We start from the raw sequence: 23,067 nt of genomic DNA on the forward strand, positions 1-23,067 counted from the left end.
TATATCTTTTCAGAGACGTTATTTATAAACCCATCTAGAGTTTCCAAATAAAATTCTAATGGTTCCTGTTTTTGTACAGAGAAGAGAATTCATCACTGGTGATGTGGAGCCAACAGATGCAGAATCAGAATGGCACAGTGAAAATGAAGAGGAGGACAAGTTGGCTGTAAGGTTTTTCTAAATAAGCTTTTAAAAATTGAGATCCATAATATATAAACAAAATTTATAACAAACAAATGTAAACCTTAGTGAATGAACACAAAGTAATTTTTTTGGTACTGGGGATCGAACTCGGGTCCTTGCGTTTGTGAGGCAGGCTACGGAACCACTGAGCTAAATCCCCGGTGATACAAAGTAATTGCAATCAAAATCACTACACAAGTCAAGACTATAAGCTAGGCAAGGTAATGATGCATGCCTGTGATCCCAACACTTTTGAGAAACAAGATCAAACCTTGTGCAAGACGCTCTCTCAAAGTTTAGAAAGGGCTGGGAATGTAGCTCAGTGTGAAGGTGATGGGTTCAACTCCCAGAACAGGAAAGAAAAAATACGCAACTTGTGTTGTTAGAAACAAAGAACATTTTTGATGGTATTTAATCATGGATAAAACTTTCCCAAGAATAGTACTCCCAGTAGTAGATGCTCCCCTTCCCCTGGGTCATGGTACACAGATCTCTTGGGACACTGTCTGGCATCTGATTAGGTGCTGCCAGTTCTGTGATGAGACACAGCCCTTTTTCAGCCATCCTTGTGCAGCACTGTGTTGAAATAAACAGAGTCAGAGGATAAATTACAGCTCCAGGGATAGTCTTAGTCCAGAGAAAGCGGAGGTCATCAGGGAAACGGCACACCTGTGGCCTCAGGCACTGGAATAGTGGAATCTGGAGACCTTGTACCATCCTGCTCAGTGATGGTGACAAGCCTTATGAAGCTTTTAACCAGTGGTGTGTTTCTACACTGGTAAGTAATGGCTGATGTCACAGTGTACACTGTCCTACCACTCATACTCATTAACTTTTCTGGTGACAGTCCTATTCCAGGTCTGTAGAAGTTGGTTTTTTTTTTGGTGCTAGGGATTGAGCTGAGACCTCACAAATGCTAGGCAGGTACTCTACCACTGAGCTATACCCTCTGTTTCAAAATGTGTTAATTTTGTTAGCTATATGTGATTTTGATCTTTTAAAAATAGGTTGAACCTAGCCCAGTTGAAACCATGGCTGTGCATGAGTTTAGCTATGTGTTCACTCCTTAAAACTCAAGAAAAGTTGCTTTTGCTAGTTGAAAAAACCCTGCGTGACTATTCCATTAATTTTAGTATTTTTGAGACAGGGTCTTGCTCTGTAATTAGTCTGGCTTTTAACTCATTTCATGGTGCTGGGGATCAAACCCAGAGCTTTGTGCACAGAGGTCAAGTGCATTTGTTCTTGAACTGAGTTTTTCCATTTGAACAGTAATGGATATGGTCACATCTCCAGGCTGCTGCTGAGTCCTCGTTCTTTCTCATCCAGTGACTGGTAGCTCACCATTTCAGCACTGGATAGCTTTTACAAGTCTGATGACATTTTGCCATTTATTTAGCTTTTTCTGTTTGCTGTGAAATTTAATCATGAACTACACCTCCCTTGAATACTTCTTTGTGCTTGAAGATGCTGACTTATTTCTAAAGGAGAAACCTCTTCGTGCAGGACTCTGAAATTTGATTTTTCATTAAGCCTTTGAGCAATTTGTAAAATTTGTTTCTTGTGATAATTGTTTTATTTTGCATGTTTATTTTGTAGGGAGACATGAAAAATAAAGTAGCCATAGCAGAGAAAGAAGAAGCAGCAGCTGAAGAGCTAAATCCCAAAGGAATCCCAGAGTTCTGGTTCACTATTTTTAGAAATGTGGATATGCTCAGTGAGCTAGTGCAGGTGAGTGGACTGCTACCTGGGGAGACTTTGTGGCAGTCTTGTAAAGTAGTTTCATTCACCCTGCTTACCTGGATTCTGAGAGTCCTTTTTACTAGCTGAGAAGATGCTTTTCTATGTTCAGGCACTTGGGCAATTTTCCTGGTCCCCAAGGATGGGATCTTGGTGGAGGGGCTCCCAATTTTTTGCAGTTCTTGGAACAGGGCTGGCATAAGCCAAAGCCTGAGAGTTAATTCCCTTTATCCCCTGTAGAAGCCTCCTACTTTACCCTTAGCGATCTTCTCAGGTTCATCCCTGTCCTGTCTTCCTGTGGTGTGAGCATCAAGGAGCCTGAAGACAGGAGGCCATAGGGAAGCATCCCTTCGGATGAGGGGAGCACTGTGTATCCGTGTATACACATGTTCACAACTCAGTGTTTTTGAAATTGGCTTTTGTACAGCCTTTTTGCCTGAAAATATAACAAGTTGCTAATATTTTCTGATCATTTTCCTTGAAAGGATTTTTTAAAAGAAATCACCAACCTTGTCTACTTTTCTATAATGAAACAATGAGCCAATTAAAAGGGGACGTTTGACTTCTCTGGAAAAGAGGTACAGTAGACATTTCTAGGATACAGAAGCAGGTCCTCCCAAGTCTCACTGACTAACTTGCTAGCTGGGTTTTTATTGCTGCCATTACAGAAATGGCCATGTCTGCTCTCAGGCTTGCCTTGACAGCTCCTGTTCTGTGCCTTTGTCCCCACAGTGCTTCTGCCACAGAGCACAGCTGCTGTCCCTTGCAAACAGCTGTATTGTGATTTGCACAGGATTTAATGAATACATTTTTAATGGTTCAGAAATTTACCACATTGCTATCTGTGCTTCCTACTTTGGTTATCCTCCATCCTAAGCTGAAACCTCAGGGATGGAAAGAGTACCACATTTCTCTTTTCCAATCCAGGGAGGCATCTAAAGTAGAGCTGCCTTGGTTTTTAGGGTCTGGTTTTTGTGTGTGAAAAAATGGAATCAGAGAAAACTGAGCCATACTTTTATTTATTTATTTATTTATTTTTTGGTTCCGGGGATTGAACTTGGGATCTTGCGCTTGTGAGGCAGGCGGCGGCACCACTGAGCTAAATCCCTGCCCCTTGAGCCATACTTTTAAAAGAATGCTATGTGCCAGGTGTTTGTTGCCAACATTCGTATCTCATAGAACTGTCTTCTCACCTTGACTGTAAAAATCACCTAGACACCTTTTTAAACTGCACATCACCGCCTCCTCCACTGCCACTGAGTCAGTGAGACTATCAAGGTGTTTTTTGTTTTGGTTATTTTGTGTTGGTGAAGATGAAACCCAAGGCCTTGAGAATGACAGGCAAGCACTCTACCACTGAACTGCACCCCCAGGTGTGTTTTTAGAAGCTCTTCAGGTGATCCTGATGTGCCCCCATAGCAGGGGAGCAGCACCTCCTGGGGTCTTCGAGACTATGGAGTGGGATACTTGTGGAAATACAGGTTGTGGATCTGGGTGGCCCTGCGGGTCCACTTTCTCATATGCCCTGGGTTTTACAGTCTATACTGCTGGGTAGGGACATGCTTTGGGTGAAGTGGAGTTATAGTAAGGTGAGATTTTCAATGCCAGTTAGATGACTGGGTTGGATGGATGGCTTCTGGTGGCTCTGCTTTGCACATGTGGCTGCCCAGCCATCTGTCCGGCAGCTTAGGTGTGAAGCAGCTTCTCATGCATATTATTGCCTTGGCTTTTGAGAGCTGTGGTATAGACCATCATTTTTTTTTTTGGAACTGGGGATCAAACTTGGGACCTTGTGCTTGTGAGGCGGCAGGTGGCAGAACCACTGAGCTAAATCCCCAGCCCCAAGACCATCATATTTTAATGGGAGAATCTTTTCATTTTCTGCACACTTCCATATTACCGTCAGTGCTTCATTTAAGACATGGATTGTTTTTGTTGGAATTTACAGAGTTCTCATTAATATGAGACATGAAATGTCATCTGAACAGTTTATAACCTGATAGCAGGTGATAGCCAGTAGTTTCCACTTTGGTCAAGTATTAAATCCCAAAGATGAGATTGACTTGTGGTTCTTCAGTTCTGTGCTAACAATTGATTCCTACAAGTAGAATTGTGAAACTTTGAGATAGCAGCTTTATGGTTTGTGTTTGAGATGCAGCTGGTGTCTGCTTTGTGAGCATCCAATTATGCCTTGCATTGTGTAAAGTTTTCAGCCCACAAGGCACCCAACTGGCTGGGGAAACTAAGAGAACAGTAACTTCATAAACTTGAGGACAATAACAGGATACTGCTACTTTGAGTAGGAGAGGTTTAAATGCCCTCAGACTATATACTTGGAAGACATGCCAGTGAAAACACTCACATTGGAGCTGGGTTTGGTGGTACACACTATTGTCTCAGCATTCTGGGAGCCTAAGGCAGAAGGATTGCAAGTTGGAACCTAGCTGAGTGACTTACGGAGACCTTGTTTCAAAAAAGGGGTGGGGATGTAGCCCAATGCAAAGTCTCTGTGTTCCCCAGTACTGTAAAACAAAACAAGAAAAAAGCATGTTGGCATTTGAGAGCTGGGCATTTCTAGTAGGTAGGCAATGTGCATGGCACAGCCCGGTGCCACCTGGTCTTGTATTGAGAATGTGACTGCTCTTGCTTGTATGGCCTCCCTTCAAAACTATCTTGGGGTTTTTGTTTTTGGTGTTTTCGGCGGGGGGGGGGGGCGCGGTGTCTAGAGTTTGCTAGGTGTCTTTTTTTTTTTTTTTCTTTGGTACGGGGATCGAACTCAGGTCCTTGAGCTTGTACAGCAGGCGGCAAAACCACTGAGCTAAATCCCCGGCCCACTAGGTGTCTTTTTGTGTTGCTTGTTTTGTTTCTTTTAATAATGTCAAAAGAACTTAAAATATGAAAGTCTACAGTTATCAGGCTCTACTAAGACTTAATGGAACCTTACAGAATCTTGGGCTCATTGCCAAACTTCAGGAGTAAAGAAGTGATTCCATGTTACAAAGGAAGCACCTGTCACTAGTGTGCAGTCACAGAAGTCTTAGAATTCATTTCCTGCTTTTTCTCTTGTGGAATCTTGAGATGACAGGTTTTGGTGTTAAATATTGGTCACTTATAAAAGCACATATAGGAATCATAAGCTCTTGAAGATGGGACTTTACATGTGCTATGTAAGTGTGTTTGAGGGAATGACTATGTGCTAGGGATGTGGGATATTTCTTGCCACAGGTGGGAAAACTGACCTCGAAGGCCAACAGCATCTGATTTCTTGGCTTCTACTCTGTGTCCCCCAGGATTCTGAGTGCCAGCAGTCTTGGGTAGTGGTACTTCTGTTCTCTGTATGTCATGATTGTAGGAGAGCAGTGAGGTTGGCTCTGTTGGAGGCAGGCAGGTATAGAAGGTGCTGCCCTGTTGCTGTTATGGATGGTCATCATTGTCCTAGGCCAAGGAGAAATGGTGATCGGGCATGGTGGCGAAAACCTATAATCCCAGCACTTGGGAGGCTGAGGCAGGGGGATTGCTGCAAGTTCGAGGCCAGGCTGGGGTACATAGTGAGTTCAAGGCCAGCCTGAACTACATAGTGAGACCCTGGCTTTAAAAAAAAAAAAAAAAAACAACCAAAAGAAATGGTGCCTGATTCTTGGTACATCATTGCTACCATACAAAGACACATGGTCTGTACCATACAAAGACACATGGTCTGTGGATAGATTTGGGTTGCTTCCTGGAAGTTTTGAATTGATGAGAGCAAAATTTTAGTAGGTCCCAATTTTCCAACATCTAGGAGTATATACGTGACATGAGATGTGGATTGTTTTCTTAAAACCCATTGGAGGCCAGGTGTGGTGGTACACGCCTGTAATTCCTGCACTCAGGAGGCTGAGAGACAAAGATCACTGCAAGTTTGAGGCCAGCCTAGGCTCCAAAGTGAGTACAAAGCCAGTCTGAATTACGTAGTGAGACCCTGTCTCAAAAAACAAGAAAAACCCACTGGAATTTATTTTTTTTTTTTAGGAATATGATGAGCCAATCTTGAAACATCTGCAAGATATTAAAGTGAAATTTTCAGACCCTGGACAGCCTATGGTGAGTACCAACTCAGCTCCTGTTTGGAGCCAGGGCAAGAAATCCAAACCCTGTTATGGCTGGAAAACTCTGAGTGAGACTGCTCACTGGGAGTCAGGCTTCCTATCACGCTGTCTCTCTATGCCTTATTCAGTGCTGTGGTGGGGAGTCTGAGCTAGACAGTTGGAGAAGTAACAACAGACCACATCCTGCCCCAAGGCCATGGAGCAGGGTGATGGCCAGTCCAGGCATCAAACAGGTTTGAACTTTTGAGCTGTCCTAGTGCCCACTGAGTCTCATCCTGGGCCCTTAGTTGGTGTGTTTCCTCATTAGGTGGAAATGATATACTTTTCCTAAGAGCCTCAGCAGTTTAGGTGTAACTGGTAGAGATTGACAAAGTTGAAGAGGATAGGAAGTAGCTAGGTATAGGGGCATGCACTTGTAATCCCAGATGCTCAGGAAGTTGATGTAGGAGGATCACTTGAGTCCATGAGTTCCAGACAGGCCTGGGCAACTCAGACTCCCATCTCAAATTTTTTTTTTTAAATGGTAGGAGGTACATATGCAAATATGAGCAGCACTTACACAGAAATACTGAGGAAAGAAACCTACTAGCATTTGGGCTAAAAAATAATTGCAGATATAACTGAAAAATGTTTTCCCATTCTTTGATTTGTCATGTAGCATCACTCCAAAATGATCATTACACAGGTACTGTTATTGGGGTGGATGGATGAGCTTGACCTCATCTAGCCCCTTCTGTTTATCTTGGTGACAGGTCTCAGCCTACCTGGTCCTTCCAGGGAGCGTTGTTCATAACCTAACAGCCTGCCTATGACTGATAGGTACCGTTCTAGGGCTATAGCAACTCTAGTGACACGTGACTTGATAGAGTTTTCAGTTTCAGGTCTTGGAGGCATATGCTGTGTAAGTGGCTGTACCTTAGGGATCTTGGGAGTCAGGGACCTGGACCTGTCTGCCTCCCTGTGCGCCTCAATGTACAGAGCCCAGAGTGAAGCCTGCTCATGGGCAAGGGCTGCTCTTCGGCCCATATGGCCACTGCAATACCTTATCCAAACTCACTTGTCATTTTTTTCCTCTCTTGAACTCTCTCCTTTTCTACTTCCTTTTTCTTTATATTTATTTATTTATTCATTAAGTTTATTGGTACGTTTTAGGTATACAATATGATGACATTCATCATCGGGAATTTGTACCTTTACATGATCTTATGTTTTTTCCCCATTCCGGTGCCCTCCCTTCAACCCTCCACCCCTCCCTATTTACAAAGACTGTTTCTTTTTTTCTTTTTTTCATATCCTTCCTTTTTCTTACCAAACACCCATTTGATGGTTTCCTAGGTCCATTTTCTTTTTCCACCCACTGTCTTCCATCTTACTGCAGCCTAACATAGTAGTCTGTAGCCTGTCACTTTTGTCTGTTTCCTTCTACTTTCCTCATTATAAAACCCACATCTGCTTGTTACAGAGTATAGAGAAAACACAGGCAAATATAGCAATACTACATAAATTGCCATCTTCTGAAAATAACTGCCCACAGCTTAATGAATTTCCCCATGGCCTTTTTCTGTTTGAGTTATTACATCTAAGAAAGTAATAAAAACACAACCATCCTCAGTCCCCTCCCTTCAGAGGCCACCTGCCCGTATTTCCCAGCATGTGTATGGGGTCATATCACACACCCCTGGCTGGAGAAGTAGTTGTGACTGTGACCGTGAGCTATGAGTAGTTTCCTTAACATTCCCCAAGTATTGTACTACCTCCCCATTCTGATCATTGCATTATGATCAGCATACTTGTACCCAGTTTGTATTATCTAGATTCCTAACATTTTTTTAGTTTAGATATTTTTTGTGATTGGATCAGAGATGGTGAGTGGTTGGGAGACCCTGTAATGGTTCCATTTCAGCTAGTGCTGCCTTTTTTTTTTTTTTTTTTGGTACTGGGGCTCGAACTCGGGTCCTTGTGTTTGCACAGCAGGCGGCGAAACCACTGAGCTAAATCCCCGGCCCAGCTATTGCTAGTTTTTATCCTTCCTTTTTAGTAAGTCTTTTCTCATTTTGTAGTTTGCAGTAATTCCAAAATCTAGAGCAAAATTGAAGTGACTATACAGAGAATGCCCATCATATGCCGTTCACCCAGACTTATGTCACTCAGCTGTGATCACCTACATCCTTGTCTTCTCAGCATAAAGATTGGCAAAAATAACAACCATAACTACTCTGCTGGAAAAAATTAGGCTAAGTTTCTATTCTTTAATCATCATTGAGATTGGGCATATTTAGCATATTGACAGTATACTAGGCTATGTAGAGGTGTGAACAAGGCAGCCTTACCCTTGGGTTACTTCTCGGATAGGTGGTTAAGCAAGTCCTTCAGTTTTCCCCAACTGCATTTGAATGACTGCACTGAACAAAGGCAGAGGGGAAGGGGAAAAAAGAAAACACAAAGAAATGTGGTTTAGAGAAATGTAATGGAAGGAAATAAGAGAAAATAAATAATTCTACCTATTTAAAAGTAAGGAATGGTGAAAGATCAGGCATAATAATGCATTTGTGATCCAACCTCAGTCAGGCTGTTCACACAGCCCCACTTTAAACACCTCTACAGGCAGCTTCCCAGTCTCCCACTCCCACCCCACTTATTCTCCCTCCTCTGTGGGTTGGTCGTCAGTGGAAGTTTGGGAAGGTTTTCTTAGCTAAACTTTGAGTTTGTAAGATCCTGCCCTCTGCTCCAGGGAGTCACAGGAGCTGCTGGCCAGGCCCCAGTGATAGCAAGCCTTTTAGAGCTTTCAGTGATAATAAACAGCTCGCTGTGGCACGCATACCATAGATTCGCCACCTCTGTCCTAAGCTCTCCTGATCCTCTTTCCACCTTTTTCTCAAGAGTTCTTTTTTCATTTCCTCTTTGGAGGACATAGTTTTAAAGGTGTACAAGGTGTTCAAGTCTTTTAAAGTGCTCCCCCATAGTTTTACTACAATGGTCTGGCCAGCCTTGCCTGGACTGGGCACTGTTGTACATACATCTGTAGATTGACCCTGAAGACAATTGATGGAGAGGCAGAATGTTGTTACCTTCAGTGTTAAAAGATGAGGATCCCAGAGCACAGAGATGATGAGACACTCCCTAGAAACACACACAGCACCTACGGGCACAGGCAGGATCTGAATTCAATCTGTAGTCTTGTGAACTCCCCATAGATAATTGAGATCATTTTGCCTTTTCTCTCTCTTTTTTTTTTTTTTTTTGGTACCGGGGATCGAACTCGGGACCTTGAGCTCGCGCGCAGCAGGCGAAACCACTGAGCTAAATCCCTGGCCCACCTTTTCTCTTTATAAACAGAACTGAGGTGAGACTCTTTGTACATAGTAATGGATCCATCCAGCTTCCTCAAATTTAGGATAAGTTCTTCAGTTGAATTATTGGGCCAGAGAATATACTTTCCTATTTTATTAATTTTTGATACTGCCATATTGTCTTTTGTAAATCTGTTTACAGTATATGAGTATTTTCAGTATCTCACAATACTGGCCAGCCCTACATAGTATTTTTATGCATTTTGCTCCTAAAGTAGGCTGTGTCTTTCAATTTTTGTCTATGTAACTTACGTGTTTTCTTTTGTTAGCCATTTGGTCTCTTCTGCTGCTGCTTTCTGTATGTATCCTTTGTCCGCTTTCCCAGTGTACCCATGTCTTGTTCACATCTGCAGAGTACTTCACAGAAAAGGATTCACTTCATCCTTGGGGAGCTTTATCCTTTCCTTCCACCCACCTCCTATCTGGAATCACTACCTTCACTTTATCGCACACAATGCAACCCTGGTTTTGCCAGCAGTGAGGACTGGGATAAAGAGGGAAAGGGAATGGGCTGAATGGGCAGTTTCCAGGAAGGCCCATGTGACCTATGACATTTGACACTGGTTGCTTTTAGAGTTTAAGTGGTCCCTACTCTCATTTTCTGCTTTCAGTCTTTTGTGTTAGAATTCCACTTTGAACCCAATGACTACTTTACCAATCCAGTCCTGACAAAAACATACAAGATGAAGTCAGAGCCAGACAAGGCCGACCCCTTTTCCTTTGAAGGTCCTGAAATTGTGGACTGTGATGGGTAAGAAAATATCTTTCTGGCTTCTATTTCTGCAACAAAAGCAGATGATTTTGGAATTTTAAAGTAAAAAGATAGGAAATAAGAATATAAAAGATCTTGAACCTTCCTGAAAGCCCAGCAAAGATTTAAATGCAGTAGGCTTTCAGATTGGACATATGTAATGCAGATATGTGACCAAAGCTGGGAGATGATGCTTCTTCAGATGTGAACATTGGGGCTGATGCCCTGTTTCTACTTGAGTGAGGTATTATGTACTCTAGACATGATAAGTTAAAATTCTCAAATGCAAATAATGTATTTGGTGAAGGAGTTAGTGCAGGTCATTATTGATCAGGTGATTGCTTTGGAAATTGTCAGCTTATATGCCATTTGACTCGTGTTGATTTCAGTCTCTATAGACCACCAAGGAGAGAACTTCGCTTAGAATCAATTCCTTTTGGTGGGTTTGATTTTGGGAAATTGTTTTATCCTTGAATTAAAACACTCATTCAGGATAGGGTTGTAGTTTAGTAGTAGAGGATTTGCATAGCATTTGCTAGGCCCTAGGTTCAATCCCCAGCACTGCAAAATAAAACCTCTATCCATTAAAACAAATCTCTTCATATAAGTATTCTGGGGCTTTATTAAAATCTCGCTAGATTTGAATGGCTAGGGTAATATTAATTGTTTCCTAGGGCCAAGCCATCGTATGAGAAAGGGCCTGGCTTTTTCAAGTGTGTTCTTGAGCAGACATTGTTCAGCTGCTGCCAGGGGTCACCTGTGTCCAGGGTGACAGAATCAAAGGCAGGGATCCTGGATGGTGTGTTCTATGTTGGTCATCAGCATTTGTGTGGCCCCCTGTTGTCCTGCGCACTTAGTTGATTTGAGAATTCACGTACATGAGTGAGTAACTACATGTGTGCTCTCCTCTCAAGGGCAGCAGATGACAAGCTCTTGTGCATTGTGTAGATTTGATGGGACCTTGTTAGAGAAGACACACTTCAGAGTCCTCATGGAACTTCTGAAAAAATAATGCCATTGTTATTTCAGAAGTCTGCCCAGAGGCAGCCAAGGCACCTAGAATAAGAGGATCCAGGCCTTTCCCACTAGACATCCTTTGGATGCACTTCAGAGGCCTTGTAATACTTGGTTTGCAAATAGGTTAAGCATAGAGCTGTAGGCTGCTTTCTATATGCATTGTAATTGATTTTTCTCCAGAAGTATGTTTCCATAACTGCTATCTTGTCTCCGAAGGTGTACTATTGACTGGAAGAAAGGAAAAAATGTTACAGTCAAAACCATCAAGAAAAAGCAGAAGCATAAGGGTCGGGGCACTGTTAGAACAATCACTAAACAAGTGCCCAATGAATCATTTTTCAACTTCTTCAACCCACTAAAAGGTAAGTCAGATGGGCCTTTTATTAATGCACCAGTGTGAAAAAGTTTTGTTGTATTGTTGCATTCCTAGCTGTGTCCTAGAAAGTTCAGTCCTATTCTGTGCTTTTCAGGTGGGCAATGATGGCTCCATCCAGGGTACTGTGTTTAGTACATGGGCAAGCTCTGTAGGCTGGGAGCTGGGACAGGAAGAATCAGGTTATCATCTTTGTCATGAAAGGGAAGAAAGAGTCTTTACTTCCCTCCATTTGACTGCTGCTCAGGAAAACACATGCAACCTCACTTAAAAACTGAAGGGAGCACTTGCTCTGGGCTGCTTCCTCAGCTGACCCCAATCCCACCCCTGACAGTTGTGGTGTGTCCCGCAGGTGACCCAGCCAGTGGTTACCTCTGTCTTCCTGGCTATGGCTGATCACTGTTGCACAGCATCTGAATCACCTGTCAAACCCCCTTTTCTTGTCAGTTTTCTTAGGTGTTTTTTGTTTTGTTTTTTGTACACACTATTCCATAGAGCACAGGGTTTTTGGGAATTTGTTTTTGAGACAAGGTCTTGCTATATAGTCCAGACTGTTCTTGAACTCACTGTGTAGCCCAGGCTGGCCTCAAACTTGCAGCAGTCCTCCTGCCTCAGCTGCCTAACTCCTGGGATTACTGGTGATGCACCACCATGCTGGATTGGTTCACTTGTAATCAATTTGAAGAGTAAATATTTTTTTTAAGTTGCAAGATAATTCTCTAATCATGAGAGGATGTATAGCCATACCACTTGGGAATGTTAAAAGATGGATACAAAAAAACCATTTTTTTATTTTTCATGAAGACATGAGCATTCCCACTACCAACAGTCAGTTGTGTGTGAGGCCTCTAGCAGCTCTTTTCCTGGGACTGGAATGCCTGTTTTGCTTTGTCTCTAAACTCAGTGTCCTCATCCATAAAGCTGCCCTTCACAGGCGAGGCCAGTATTTATTACTATGGAGACTATTTTTTTTTCTACAATTTGACTTGGACCTAAAAGGTTTGGCGTGTAAGAACAATCATAAGTTTTATGCCCAAGTTTCCCTGTTTGGAAAAATTCCTTTTGAAACCTTGCATTGAGTATATTGAAGGATATCTGTGTTAAGTACCCCTGAAGTAGAGGGGCTTTCAGTCCTGGACCCAGTGCCTGCAAGTTGTTTTTCTTTTGTTTTTTGCAGGCATTCACACTGAAATACATCCCCAGCCCTTTTTTGGGGGGCGAGGAGGAGAACAACAAGGTCTCACAAAGTTGCTCAGGCTGGCCTCAACTTTTTTTTTTTTTCTTGGTAGGAGGGGGGATCAAACTGGGGACCTGGCCTTTGGGAAGCAGGCACACTGAGCTAAATCCCCAGCATGGCCTCATTTTTGATCCTCCTGCCTCAGCCTCCTTAAGGGTGCTGGGATTACAGTTTTGTACCACCACACCCAGCTCATAAGAAGTTTCCTTAAAACTGGTTTTAAAATAACTTTTAGACTAAGAATGGAATTGATAAGCAAATTGGGAATTTTGGGGTGATTTTTGATGTTCTAAAATTGTTTTATGGTGATGATTGCCCAAATCTAAAATTAATTTACCAAGTTATTAGACTGTACCTTCAAAGTGGATTTATGGTATGTAAATTGTACCTCAATAATGCTATTTTTAAAATAAGCAGGTTAATACACAATACAGGATCGAGTAATGAGTGCTGTGAATTAGAAGGGAGGATGATGGGGTAGGAGGCAGTGGACAGACAAGACAAAATTGATGACTTGTTTTGAAATGAAGGAAATATTAAGTAGCTAGCCCAGCTGCCTGTCTGTCCTTACATCAACAACCAGTCTAGAAACCACTTGCTGAGACTCCTTGTGGCCCAGGGTGAAGGCAGCCCAGATTCTGACCCTCTGCCTTCCCCACATGGCATCGACACCTTGTGGGTGATATCCACACTTAACTACCATGTCTCCACACTGAACAGTTCAATTGCTTGAAGCTGAGGCCTTGTAACACAACTCTTTGGCTAGGGGTCTAAATTGTATATCATGTGACTGTCAGCTCAACTTGGTGGGGTGTGGTTACAAGTCCCTGTTGTTTCTGTCCTGCCTGGTTCGGTGTCAGCACCAAAGTCTGCATGGTCTTGTGTGTGTTGACTGCATCTGAGCATCATCTTTGGGGAGGAGCTATGCCCTTCTGTAGAGGGCATCAGCAAACACCTCAGTGGTACTTTGTGCACATGGGTTTGAGGTTTCTTGCTCCTATGTCTTTACCTGTACTACAATAGTTCCACAGGTATGGATATATCTTCCCCATGCAGTATTAATGCACTCAGTGGCAGCCTGGGGCACTGAGAGGACTTTCTTCCTGTTTGCCCTTCAACCCTCATAGATTTCTGAACCTTGGTTTTCCATAGCTTTCCATAGGGTCTATAAAAAGCATGGTGTCTTATAACTTTTCTCATTGCTGGGACAAAATGCCCAATATCTGCAGCTTAAAGGAGGAGAGGTTTATCTTGGCTCACATTTTTAGGCCATAGTTGGCTGGCTCCAAGGCAGGAAGGCATGGTGGAAGGGTCTGGCAGAGGAAAGCTGCTTACTTCATGGTGGCAGAAAAGCAAAGGGTAAAGGAAAAAGTCAGAGGGAGATAACGCCCTTGTAGGTCATGCATGGCCCCAGTGAGCCACCTCTTCTGATCAGGCCCCACCTCCTAACACCAAGGAAGCTATACCATCCCCCAGTAATCCAATCACCTTCAAAACATATGAGGCTTTGGGGGCCATTTTATTTTGTGGTTTTTTCAGGGGGGGATTGGTACTGGGGATAGAACTCGGGACCTTGCGCTTGCAAGGCAGGCAGCAGAACCACTGAGCTAAATTCCTGGCCCTGGGGGCCATTTTAGATCTAAACTATAACACATGACTAAGCCAGGCATAGTGGGATACACATATAATCTCACCAGTTTGGGAAACAAGTAGGAGGATCATGAATTTATGGCTAGCTTGGGTAGCACAGCAAGACCCCATCTCAAAAACAAAATCAAAACAAAACCACACTGTTCTATATAGAGATGCGCCACACTCTTGAGTCAGATTTGAGACTGTTTATTCAAAGCTGGTGACCGAGAGAGGCTAGTGCCTGGAAAGATCTCTCGGCACTGAGAAGCGGTTGGATTTCTCCTTCTAAACCATGCTTTCAGTTGGGGAGGGCTCAAAGGGAGAGCAAGTGGAATTTTACAGAAGCAGAACCATGCCAGGTTAAAGGGGGCAAGAGGAAGTTTCACATACTAGGTGAGCTACAAAAAAACAACTTGCAACCGCAGCAAGTGTTCTGCCAAACACAGTGTGGGTTTTGGGTGCTTTGTCCAAGCACAAGCACACAGTGGTGGTGAGGCTCAAGATGGAGTCAGGTGGGTTATCACAACACCTTGGATAGCAACCCATGCATGGCCAAGGTGGAGACAGGGCATCAATTTTAGTATGTGGTGGAGGAGCTTACAAAGGCATCTGTGAGTAGTTACAGAGCTTAGGTGACATCTGGCCAAGCCCTCGGGCTGTGAAATGTCCATTTTGTGCTAGCTAAGCTTCCTCTTTGTGGCCTTTTAATTTTTTTGGTTGTCAGTGTAATGTAGATATGTTTTGTCTTTTCTTTTTTCTAGCCTCTGGGGATGGCGAATCACTGGTAAGATTTGTGTTGTTGTCTTGTTGTCCTGTTAAAGTCTGTTTCCTGAGTGGGTGCCTACTCTTTTTAATCCCTGTTTCCTGGGATCCTGGGGTTCACACATGAAGTCATTACACTGTGGGGTGGGGAGCTCTGTACATTGGCTTCAGGAGCAGGCAGATGGAGGAGCTACAGGCCTGCATTGCCTACCTGCTTTGCCATTTTGTTTTTGAGTTCCTCTTAAGCTGCTTAAGGTTGTCTCAGGTGGCTGAGTATGTATGTGGTGACTGTCACCCATCAGTGTAGGGTTTTGTTGTTTAAAGTCCAGTAAACCAGAGTGTGGGGTTAGACTTGGTTAAAAGGGTTGAGTAAATGAGTTTTTCCCACTGAAATGAGTTAACATTTTGATTTTTCCCTCAGGATGAAGAGTCTGAATTCACGTTAGCCTCAGATTTTGAAATCGGACACTTTTTCCGTGAGCGAATAGTGCCGCGGGCTGTGCTCTACTTCACTGGGGAGGCCATAGAAGATGATGACAATGTATGTGGCTCAGGGATACAAAGGGGGGTTACCCCGTCATGCTTCCCTCTGTGGGTGGAAAGAAGCCCTGAACAGTGGCCTGGGAAGCCCCAAAGCCTAAGATTTGTGTTATATACAACCAGTGGTCCCTGCTAGGGAAATAGACTAGGAAGAAGAGAATCTTAGAGGCACATATCTGTGAGGGATTTGACTCCCAGTCACCTATGGCACTATGACCTGTGAAGACCCTGAGGGTGTGCTGTATCCTTAGAAGGCTTGCAAGATTTGGAGAACTCTTGAGCATGAGGAAATCTTTGGCCGCACCAAACACATGTTGGTCTGGGACACAGCAAACGGAAGGAATAGACCCCTGTCCCACAAGACAGGCCCTGAGGATTGCTTAGCAGATAGTTCCCCATTTTAGCTAAGGCTGAGACAGTCGTGGCCAAGGATTGGGTTGTCTTGAATTATCAATCTGTAGAGATAGTTTGTTAGCAACCGAATGCTCTCTTGCTTTTGGAGCTCTTAGGTTCACTTCCTAATGAGTCTGTTGGGGTTTTAGGTAGGTCACCAGAGCTCAGGTTGGGTCTGGGAGCCTGGCCCCTTGAGGCAATGATGGTGTGCTTTGCATACCTCACCTGGGATGCTAAGGCTCCCCTAGCAGCAGTAGTGCAGGCAGTCCGGTGTGCATCAGCTGAGAAGTCTTATATGTATCTATCATCTGACCTTGCTTGCTTATCCCCAGGCTGAGGTGGTAGTGATGTCGGGACTCAGCAGCGTTGGGTCCCTGGAGCAACAGGATAGTCACAGAGACTTAGGTTTTAGGACACACTGTTAACATAATTCTAAACCTCTCTTTCTTCCTTTCTACTCTGTCTAATGCAGTAGGACTGACCACATGTGCCGCTTTATGACTGAGGAACTAATGTTTAGGTTAATTTAGTGCAAATAGCCCACCAAGGGCCAAAGGTCATCCCTGTGGTCATTGGAAATCTCATCCCCAGACCAGTGGTCTGCAGATGCTCTTGATCATACACCCATCAATTTGAAAGACCCACATAGGCAGTGGGGCAGTGTCAGGATGGTGGCATGCTTGTGCTTAGAGTGCAGGCACTATCAAGATGGTGGCATGCTTGTGCATGTGTGCCTGGTCACCTGTATGCTTGGTGCATGCACTGCTAGTGAGCCATGTGGTCTAGAGGTTAAAAGTCCCAGCTTATCCAGCTACTTAGATAGGTCCTCATTCTGCCTCTTAGTAGTTATGTGACCTCTGTACTTCAATGTTTTGTCTCTAAAGTGGTGCTAATGGCAGTGGCTCCTCTTGTCAAATACTTGGAATAGTTCCTGGCACACAGGGTATTACTATGTGTTGGTATAAAAAACATTTTAGTAATTTTAGCTGAATCATAAACTAAAACTAGAGAGTTGAAGGAAGAAAAGATTGTAAGCGCCCTGGTCCTATCTTCCTGTATGTTCTGCACAAGTGTGAGGCACACTTGGGAGAGGCCCCTCCCAGAGCATCTTCAGAAGACAGGTTCACCAGCAGTGAAATGCTGGAGTAGAAAGTTGATGCTGGATGCTAAGTTGGATCTGACTTGTAAAGTGTAAGACTGTTAAGTCTCATCTCTCTTAGAGGCCTGTTAGGATATGTAGGAAAGGTGCTCCTCTACAGCCATGCCCCACCCTGGTTGCTATGAGGCATTCAGGCTCTGGGTGCCATTTAATGTGGACCACACCAGCATGGCAGGATATTTCCAGATTCTGCTTAAATATTACTTAAGGACTACCTGAGTAATCTGAAGAAAAGGAATGTTTGTAAATGAAAAACCTACTGGATTTCTGTATGCCCTGGTTGTGTAGCCAGTAGTGATGCGGTTGCTGTGGCATTAGCTTTTACTTTTGGGGTCATCTCATTTTGGAATGTGAATCTGAGTCTGACTGGGATGGAGGAGAAATTGATTCAATACCAACAAGCTATAATGTTAGGGGTTATCCTTTGAGCACTTAGTTGTGACTTGTTGCAAAGATTAAACACCAAGGTTTTAATTATATGTTACTTAATAAAGGTTTTTTTTCCCCCTTGTATGAGATATAAAATGATACCAAAATTCCCATATGCAGTAAAATTATGCTGCTGGTTTACTTAGGTCAACTGTGCAGAAAATTAAGAAAAAACTCATCACCTTGTATGTATCTTCTCCTTACTTCCCTGCCTCTCTCTGAAGACAATAGTGGGACTGGAGTCATAGGGCCTGGTTCACAGATGGATCCAGCACGCCCTGGCTGGCAGCTTCTTTGTTGCTTTTCCCCATCCTCCTCATTTCCTGACTCAGTTTTGTGCATCCTGTGAAAAGGCAAAACTCATAAGCACATGGCCCTTCAGCCAGGGACTGCAGCCTCTCTGCCTTCAGGTATCTGAGTGGTGCCAGCACTGCTTTGGCCCAGCAAGCAACAGCTGGGCTTCCTGCTCTCTCTAGCCAGGCTGGTGAGGGCACTTGATGGGGCTGGCACCTGGGGCAGGCTACCATTATGGTTTTATAAACCTAAAAATGTTTACCTGGATTTTTCCTCCCTCCAGTTTGAAGAAGGTGAGGAAGGCGAAGAGGAGGTAAGAAACAGATTACATGGAATGTCATTCCCTCTGTCGCATGTTCTCTGGCTTTCTCTGAAGTCATGAAATCAGACTACTTTAATGCTTTTTCTGTATGAAGCCACTGTTGGCTTTCAGCCCTGCTTAACTGGGAGGGAATGCATGGCACAGACCGCAGCAGTGCCCCTATATTTGGTTTATAAAAATGTACCTTAGAAAATAATCACTTAAATAAATCTACTTTTCAAAGATTATCTTAAAAAGATATCTAGGAGTAATTATGTGACTGAAGGAAGTGACGTAGTCACTGGTTTGTAGCAGCATTTGGCTTCCTTCTAAAGCAAAGGATTATTTTCTTGTGTTTGTGAGTAGTAAACTCTATAAGAGGTTAAATCCAGCCTTAAATTAGTCTTTCTAGCTAATTCTCACTTCTTCTCTTACAGGAATTAGAAGGTGATGAGGAGGGAGAAGATGAGGACGATGCTGAAATTAACCCCAAGGTTAGTTATTTTGGGGCTTCCCAAACCTACATATACTACACTATTGGACTTTTTAAAATGATCCTCACTTTGAGGCAGTGGTGTTTAAAATATGTATTTATTGTTTTCTAATTAGAAAACTTGAAATACAGCAGAAAAACACTTAAATGAATAACTTTAACAATGTACACATGACTGGGTTGTTAGGTATAAATGTTCAGGAAAGTGCTTTTCAGCTACACCAAGCTGTGTGATATCTGTATTGCCTCACTTAGTAAAACATCTTTAGTTTCCAGATCTTTAATTCTAGAGAAAGAACTTGCCTGTGTTTGAAAAAGGTACAGGAAGGGACTTTTGGGGGTATGTTATTAATGATTAAAATAATAGGACTTTAGGTATAATTTTATAGCACTTGAACATAAGAGACTCAGAATGCCCTAGATAGCTTAGGGTATATAAGGGACAATCACAAAATCTGGTGAATGTTCACATTTATTTCAATAAAAGACACATTGCCATTAATTCCCCTCAAAATACTCCTTTCTTTGAACACACTTTCCCCATTGTTTTTGCCACTTTTGGGGGTTTGCTGGGGTTTTTTGTTTTTGGTGGGGTTTTTTGTTGTTTTTTTGGTACCGGGGATCAAACTCGGGACCTTGCGTTTGTGAGGCAGGCGGCAGAACCACTGAGCTAAATTCCCGGCCCTGTTTTTTGTTCTTGAGACATGGTCTTGCTGTGTACTGTAGGCTGGTCTTGAACTCTCTATGTAGCCCAGGCTGGCCCCAAACTTTGCACAGTCCTGCCTTAGCCTCCTGAGTGCTGGGATTACAAGCATATGTCATGACACCTGGCTATTCTTACTACTTCCTGAAGCAGTTCTAGAACTCCCTTTTTTGTGAGTCTCTTATAAGGCATTATCAAAATATGATAGGTGCTTCTGCTGAGTGCCATTCAATAGAAATGCAGGCTTATGGTATGTCCTCATCCACCTTACCAAATCTAGCACCATACAGGTTCTGACTCGTCCGCAAAGTCAAAACAACCATGTAAGGGAAACATACTGAATCTATTCAGGACATCAAGGTAGCCACAACATAGCGACTAAAGACGTGAGGAAAGACTTCCAGAACTACTTCACAAAGTGGCAAGAATGATGGGATAAATGAATTTGAAGTAAAGGGGAGTATTTTGAGGAAGATTCATGGCAGTGTATCTTTTATTGTAATTTAAAAAATGTAAACACCATTTTTCAGTCACACCTCTATCTCAGGTAACTTTAAACAAATGGGAAGGTTTGCTACAGAAAACTGACATTTAAAAGAAAAACAAGTGGGCAACTTCATTAATTAACCTGTAAATTTGGGTTTTAATTTGTGGCCTTAGTCGAGGGGCTGTGGCATTGGGCCACATTTTTGCTGGTCCCCAAAGCTGCAGCAGGGAGTCTCTCTCCCTTCCTGAAGCACGCAGAATGTACAGCTCTCATGTGTTTTAGGACAACAGTGATGGGCTGTCAGAGTAAACCATTAACTTTTGTTTCTGTTACGTGTGTCTCTATTCAGCTGTTTTTCATTTGTACCTCATTTGCCTTACGTGGAATGTTCACTAGAAGCTACCAGGGCCACGACTTGGGACCTGAGTCAGTGTGTCACCTGCATGTTTCCCTAAATGCATGTACACAGCGGTCCCCTCAGGAAGGCCGGGAGAAGGGCTTGACTTTTCAGAAATGTGCCTTAAAAATACCACTCTGAGAATGAGCTTTTGGAAAAGTCTCTCCTTTAAAGTTGGCTTGTACATCTTGGAGAGTCTGCTACAGTCTCACCTGTGCTCAGCCCCGTAGATGGGGCTGGGTCGCTCCTTGGGTGAAATACAGTCAGGCAGGGACAGGGAAGGTGGTGGCCACTGGTCAGCAGTGTTGGGGTAACTAGTGACACCTTCAGCTGCTCCGTGGGCATGTGGTGGACCCGAAGGCCAGATGTGTGTATTGGCCTGTGTCTGGTGTCTGGGTACTACACCTGTTTTGGTTGCAGTTGGTGGAGAACAGACTGGTGACAGCTTGCTGTGTCCATACTCAGACCCAGAGCACCCTTGGCCTCTGTGCAGTACTTGTCTCACTGTGTCTCTGTAGGTTCTGTTCCTTGGCTCCTTTTCCTTTCTTTCTCTTCTCCCTGTTGTGTGTTCATCCTTCTGTCACTCTGTCTCCTCACAGGTCCCTGTCTTCTAAAGGAGCATCTCACCTTGTGATCACAGAGAATTGACATAAGGTAGTGAGTCACACTGCCAGCATCTCTGGAAGCCTGGTTAGGGTGGGGAGAAGTAGCTAGAGCCATATGTGTGCTAGCTGTGTACAGTGGGAAGCTGCTGCATGGGCAGCCCAAAAGATTGTCCTGCTGTCTTAGCTTGTGATGTGACATCTCTGTCCCTTCCTTCACGTGCACCTGTTCAAAGTGATTGCTAACAGTGGAACCTGTGCAAGCAAGACGAGGAAGGGAAGAATATTGGTGCTGTCATGAGTGTAGACAATATGTTCTGGCCATTTTGAGGAACAACTCTGCTTTGTTGAAGTTGCCCACATTTAGTTCTTTGCAGCCCCTGTGTATCATGAGAATTGTGGCTGTTTCCTCCTGTATAATTTTGTGCATTTCATTTTCTTTCATGCTGACAGTTCCTTTCAATTTTTTTCCCCATTTAGTTGTAATTTTTGTCTGTTAATCATTCATACGTTCCTAGGTAAGGTGGAATCCATTCATAACTTGCAATTGTTAGTCTGTACTTTGTACAATGCATTGCTTTGACTTTAGGGACACAAGAAGTGACCTTCCAGGCACATTTGGCATGTAGAAGGGCTGCCACAGGGCTTTCCGAGGAGCAGTGTTTGTACAAGGCTATCTTAGCTGTGCTTCTAAAATCAACAAAAACAAATTGGATTTGTCTTCTGCTTTCTGAACCCATGATTTCTTGCTAACCTAAGTAGCAATCAGGTAGCATTGATAATAGTACTGATCTCCAAGAATAGGACAGGACAAGATAGGAGGCCCTGGCAGCAGCTTGCAGGATGGCCACTGAAGCCACCATGGCTGAGCAGCCCTGGTAGAGACCATCACACTCTTGCTGTCCCCAGCTATGCTGGGTACACAACAGGATCAGACACTAGAAGCTGGCCCCCTGGAGTTTCCACACATCTGGATGTTTATATTTAATGAATCAGGCATTTTGTAAACCAGTAGGTAGACAAAGGGGTAACCAAATGTAATATGCCCATTTTTTAACAAAAGAGTCACTGGCATTTGTTTCAGTATAGGCAGTAAAAAGTGCTGTTGTGAGGCCAGTGGCATTGTTCTGATTGAATGAGGAAAGAGCCACCTGTAAGCAGAGTGAGATCAGTGAGCTGGGGCACCACCTCCACCCTGTGCTCCGTCCTAATGGGTAGGTGGCACAGCCAGAGTCAGAAATGGCTCTTACCTGTTGGGAAACCACAGCCCAGTCCCATAGGTCTCCTGGGCCTGGGATCCATCCCAGCAGTTGTTCTGAAGCCAATCCTAGGTGCATGCCACCTATCAGTGGTCAGCACTCTGAGAGGTAGGGGCCTTCTTTTACTGAAGCCACAGTGGCACCACCAGCTTAGGCTGTGTCCCCCGGCCAATCAGTGCTCAGGCTTTGCGCATGGCCTCCTTCCACAGTACAGCTGCTGTACTTCTGTGTTAGTGGCCTGTCTTCCACCCTCTCAGGCTCTCTGGTCTGTCAAAACCCTACCTTTGGTGGTCCCGCAGTGGGCAAGTTTTTGGCTGAATTGCTACCTCTGAAAAAGCTGACACCCTCCCTTGGCAATCAAGTTAGCACTGAGTGACCAGGCTGTCATCAAAATCCATGACATGACAGAGGATGCTTGGGTTTAGGGGTGTGTGTGTGTTTTCCTGGCTTATATCACAGGCCCAAAACAGTAAAAACAGATGCATAAAATTCACTTCCAGAGCTCTTGTCACCCACATGCAGAAGCTCCAGTGCAGTGCACTGGCTCCAGCTTGGTGGGGGGCTGGGGGGGGGCGGGGTTGCAGGCTGCCCTCCTGCTCAGAAAGGAGGCGGCTCCTCTCTAGGTCTAGGGTGTTCTTCACAGACCCATATACATGCCTTTCCTATGACTTCTCACCCACATGGCCTTGTCAGGCATTGTATGTTTTAGTGAGGACTTTTCCCCACTGGCAGTCTTCATCACATAAGTTAGTGGTTTTTTTGTTTTCTTGGTGGGTTCTTTTGGTGAGGGTGACTGAAGCCAGGTCCTCTCATATGCTTAACATACCCTCTGCCACTGTGCTACACCCCCCAGCCTTGGTTTTAAGATAAATAGGTACTG

General features: G+C 43.8%; 1 protein-coding gene across 9 annotated transcripts in view; it reads left to right on the plus strand.

Moving 5' to 3' along the window:
- Window positions 1-23,067, plus strand: part of Nap1l4 (nucleosome assembly protein 1 like 4) — a 44,745-nt gene that overhangs the window by 19,043 nt on the left and 2,635 nt on the right. For 3 of the 9 annotated variants that reach the window (XM_087205494.1, XM_087205495.1, XM_004852121.4), the window contains exons 6-15: window positions 80-166; window positions 1,780-1,911; window positions 5,932-6,003; window positions 9,970-10,109; window positions 11,343-11,488; window positions 15,130-15,152; window positions 15,552-15,671; window positions 18,229-18,258; window positions 18,684-18,740; window positions 21,409-21,446. In XM_087205494.1, the coding sequence (XP_087061620.1) occupies window positions 80-166; window positions 1,780-1,911; window positions 5,932-6,003; window positions 9,970-10,109; window positions 11,343-11,488; window positions 15,130-15,152; window positions 15,552-15,671; window positions 18,229-18,258; window positions 18,684-18,740; window positions 21,409-21,414 (813 nt within the window). In that variant the 3' untranslated portion in view covers window positions 21,415-21,446. Of the gene's footprint in view, window positions 1-79; window positions 167-1,779; window positions 1,912-5,931; window positions 6,004-9,969; window positions 10,110-11,342; window positions 11,489-15,129; window positions 15,153-15,551; window positions 15,672-18,228; window positions 18,259-18,683; window positions 18,741-20,925; window positions 20,981-21,408; window positions 21,447-23,067 lie in introns of all 9 variants that reach the window. The other 6 variants (XM_004852122.4, XM_004852123.4, XM_004852120.4 and 3 more) reach the window with 3 other exon arrangements.

This window comes from Heterocephalus glaber, unplaced genomic scaffold (assembly GCF_053883595.1).
Source record: "Heterocephalus glaber isolate CG9 unplaced genomic scaffold, H.glaber_assembly_v1.0 deba00000594, whole genome shotgun sequence".
Lineage (NCBI taxonomy): Eukaryota > Metazoa > Chordata > Mammalia > Rodentia > Bathyergidae > Heterocephalus > Heterocephalus glaber.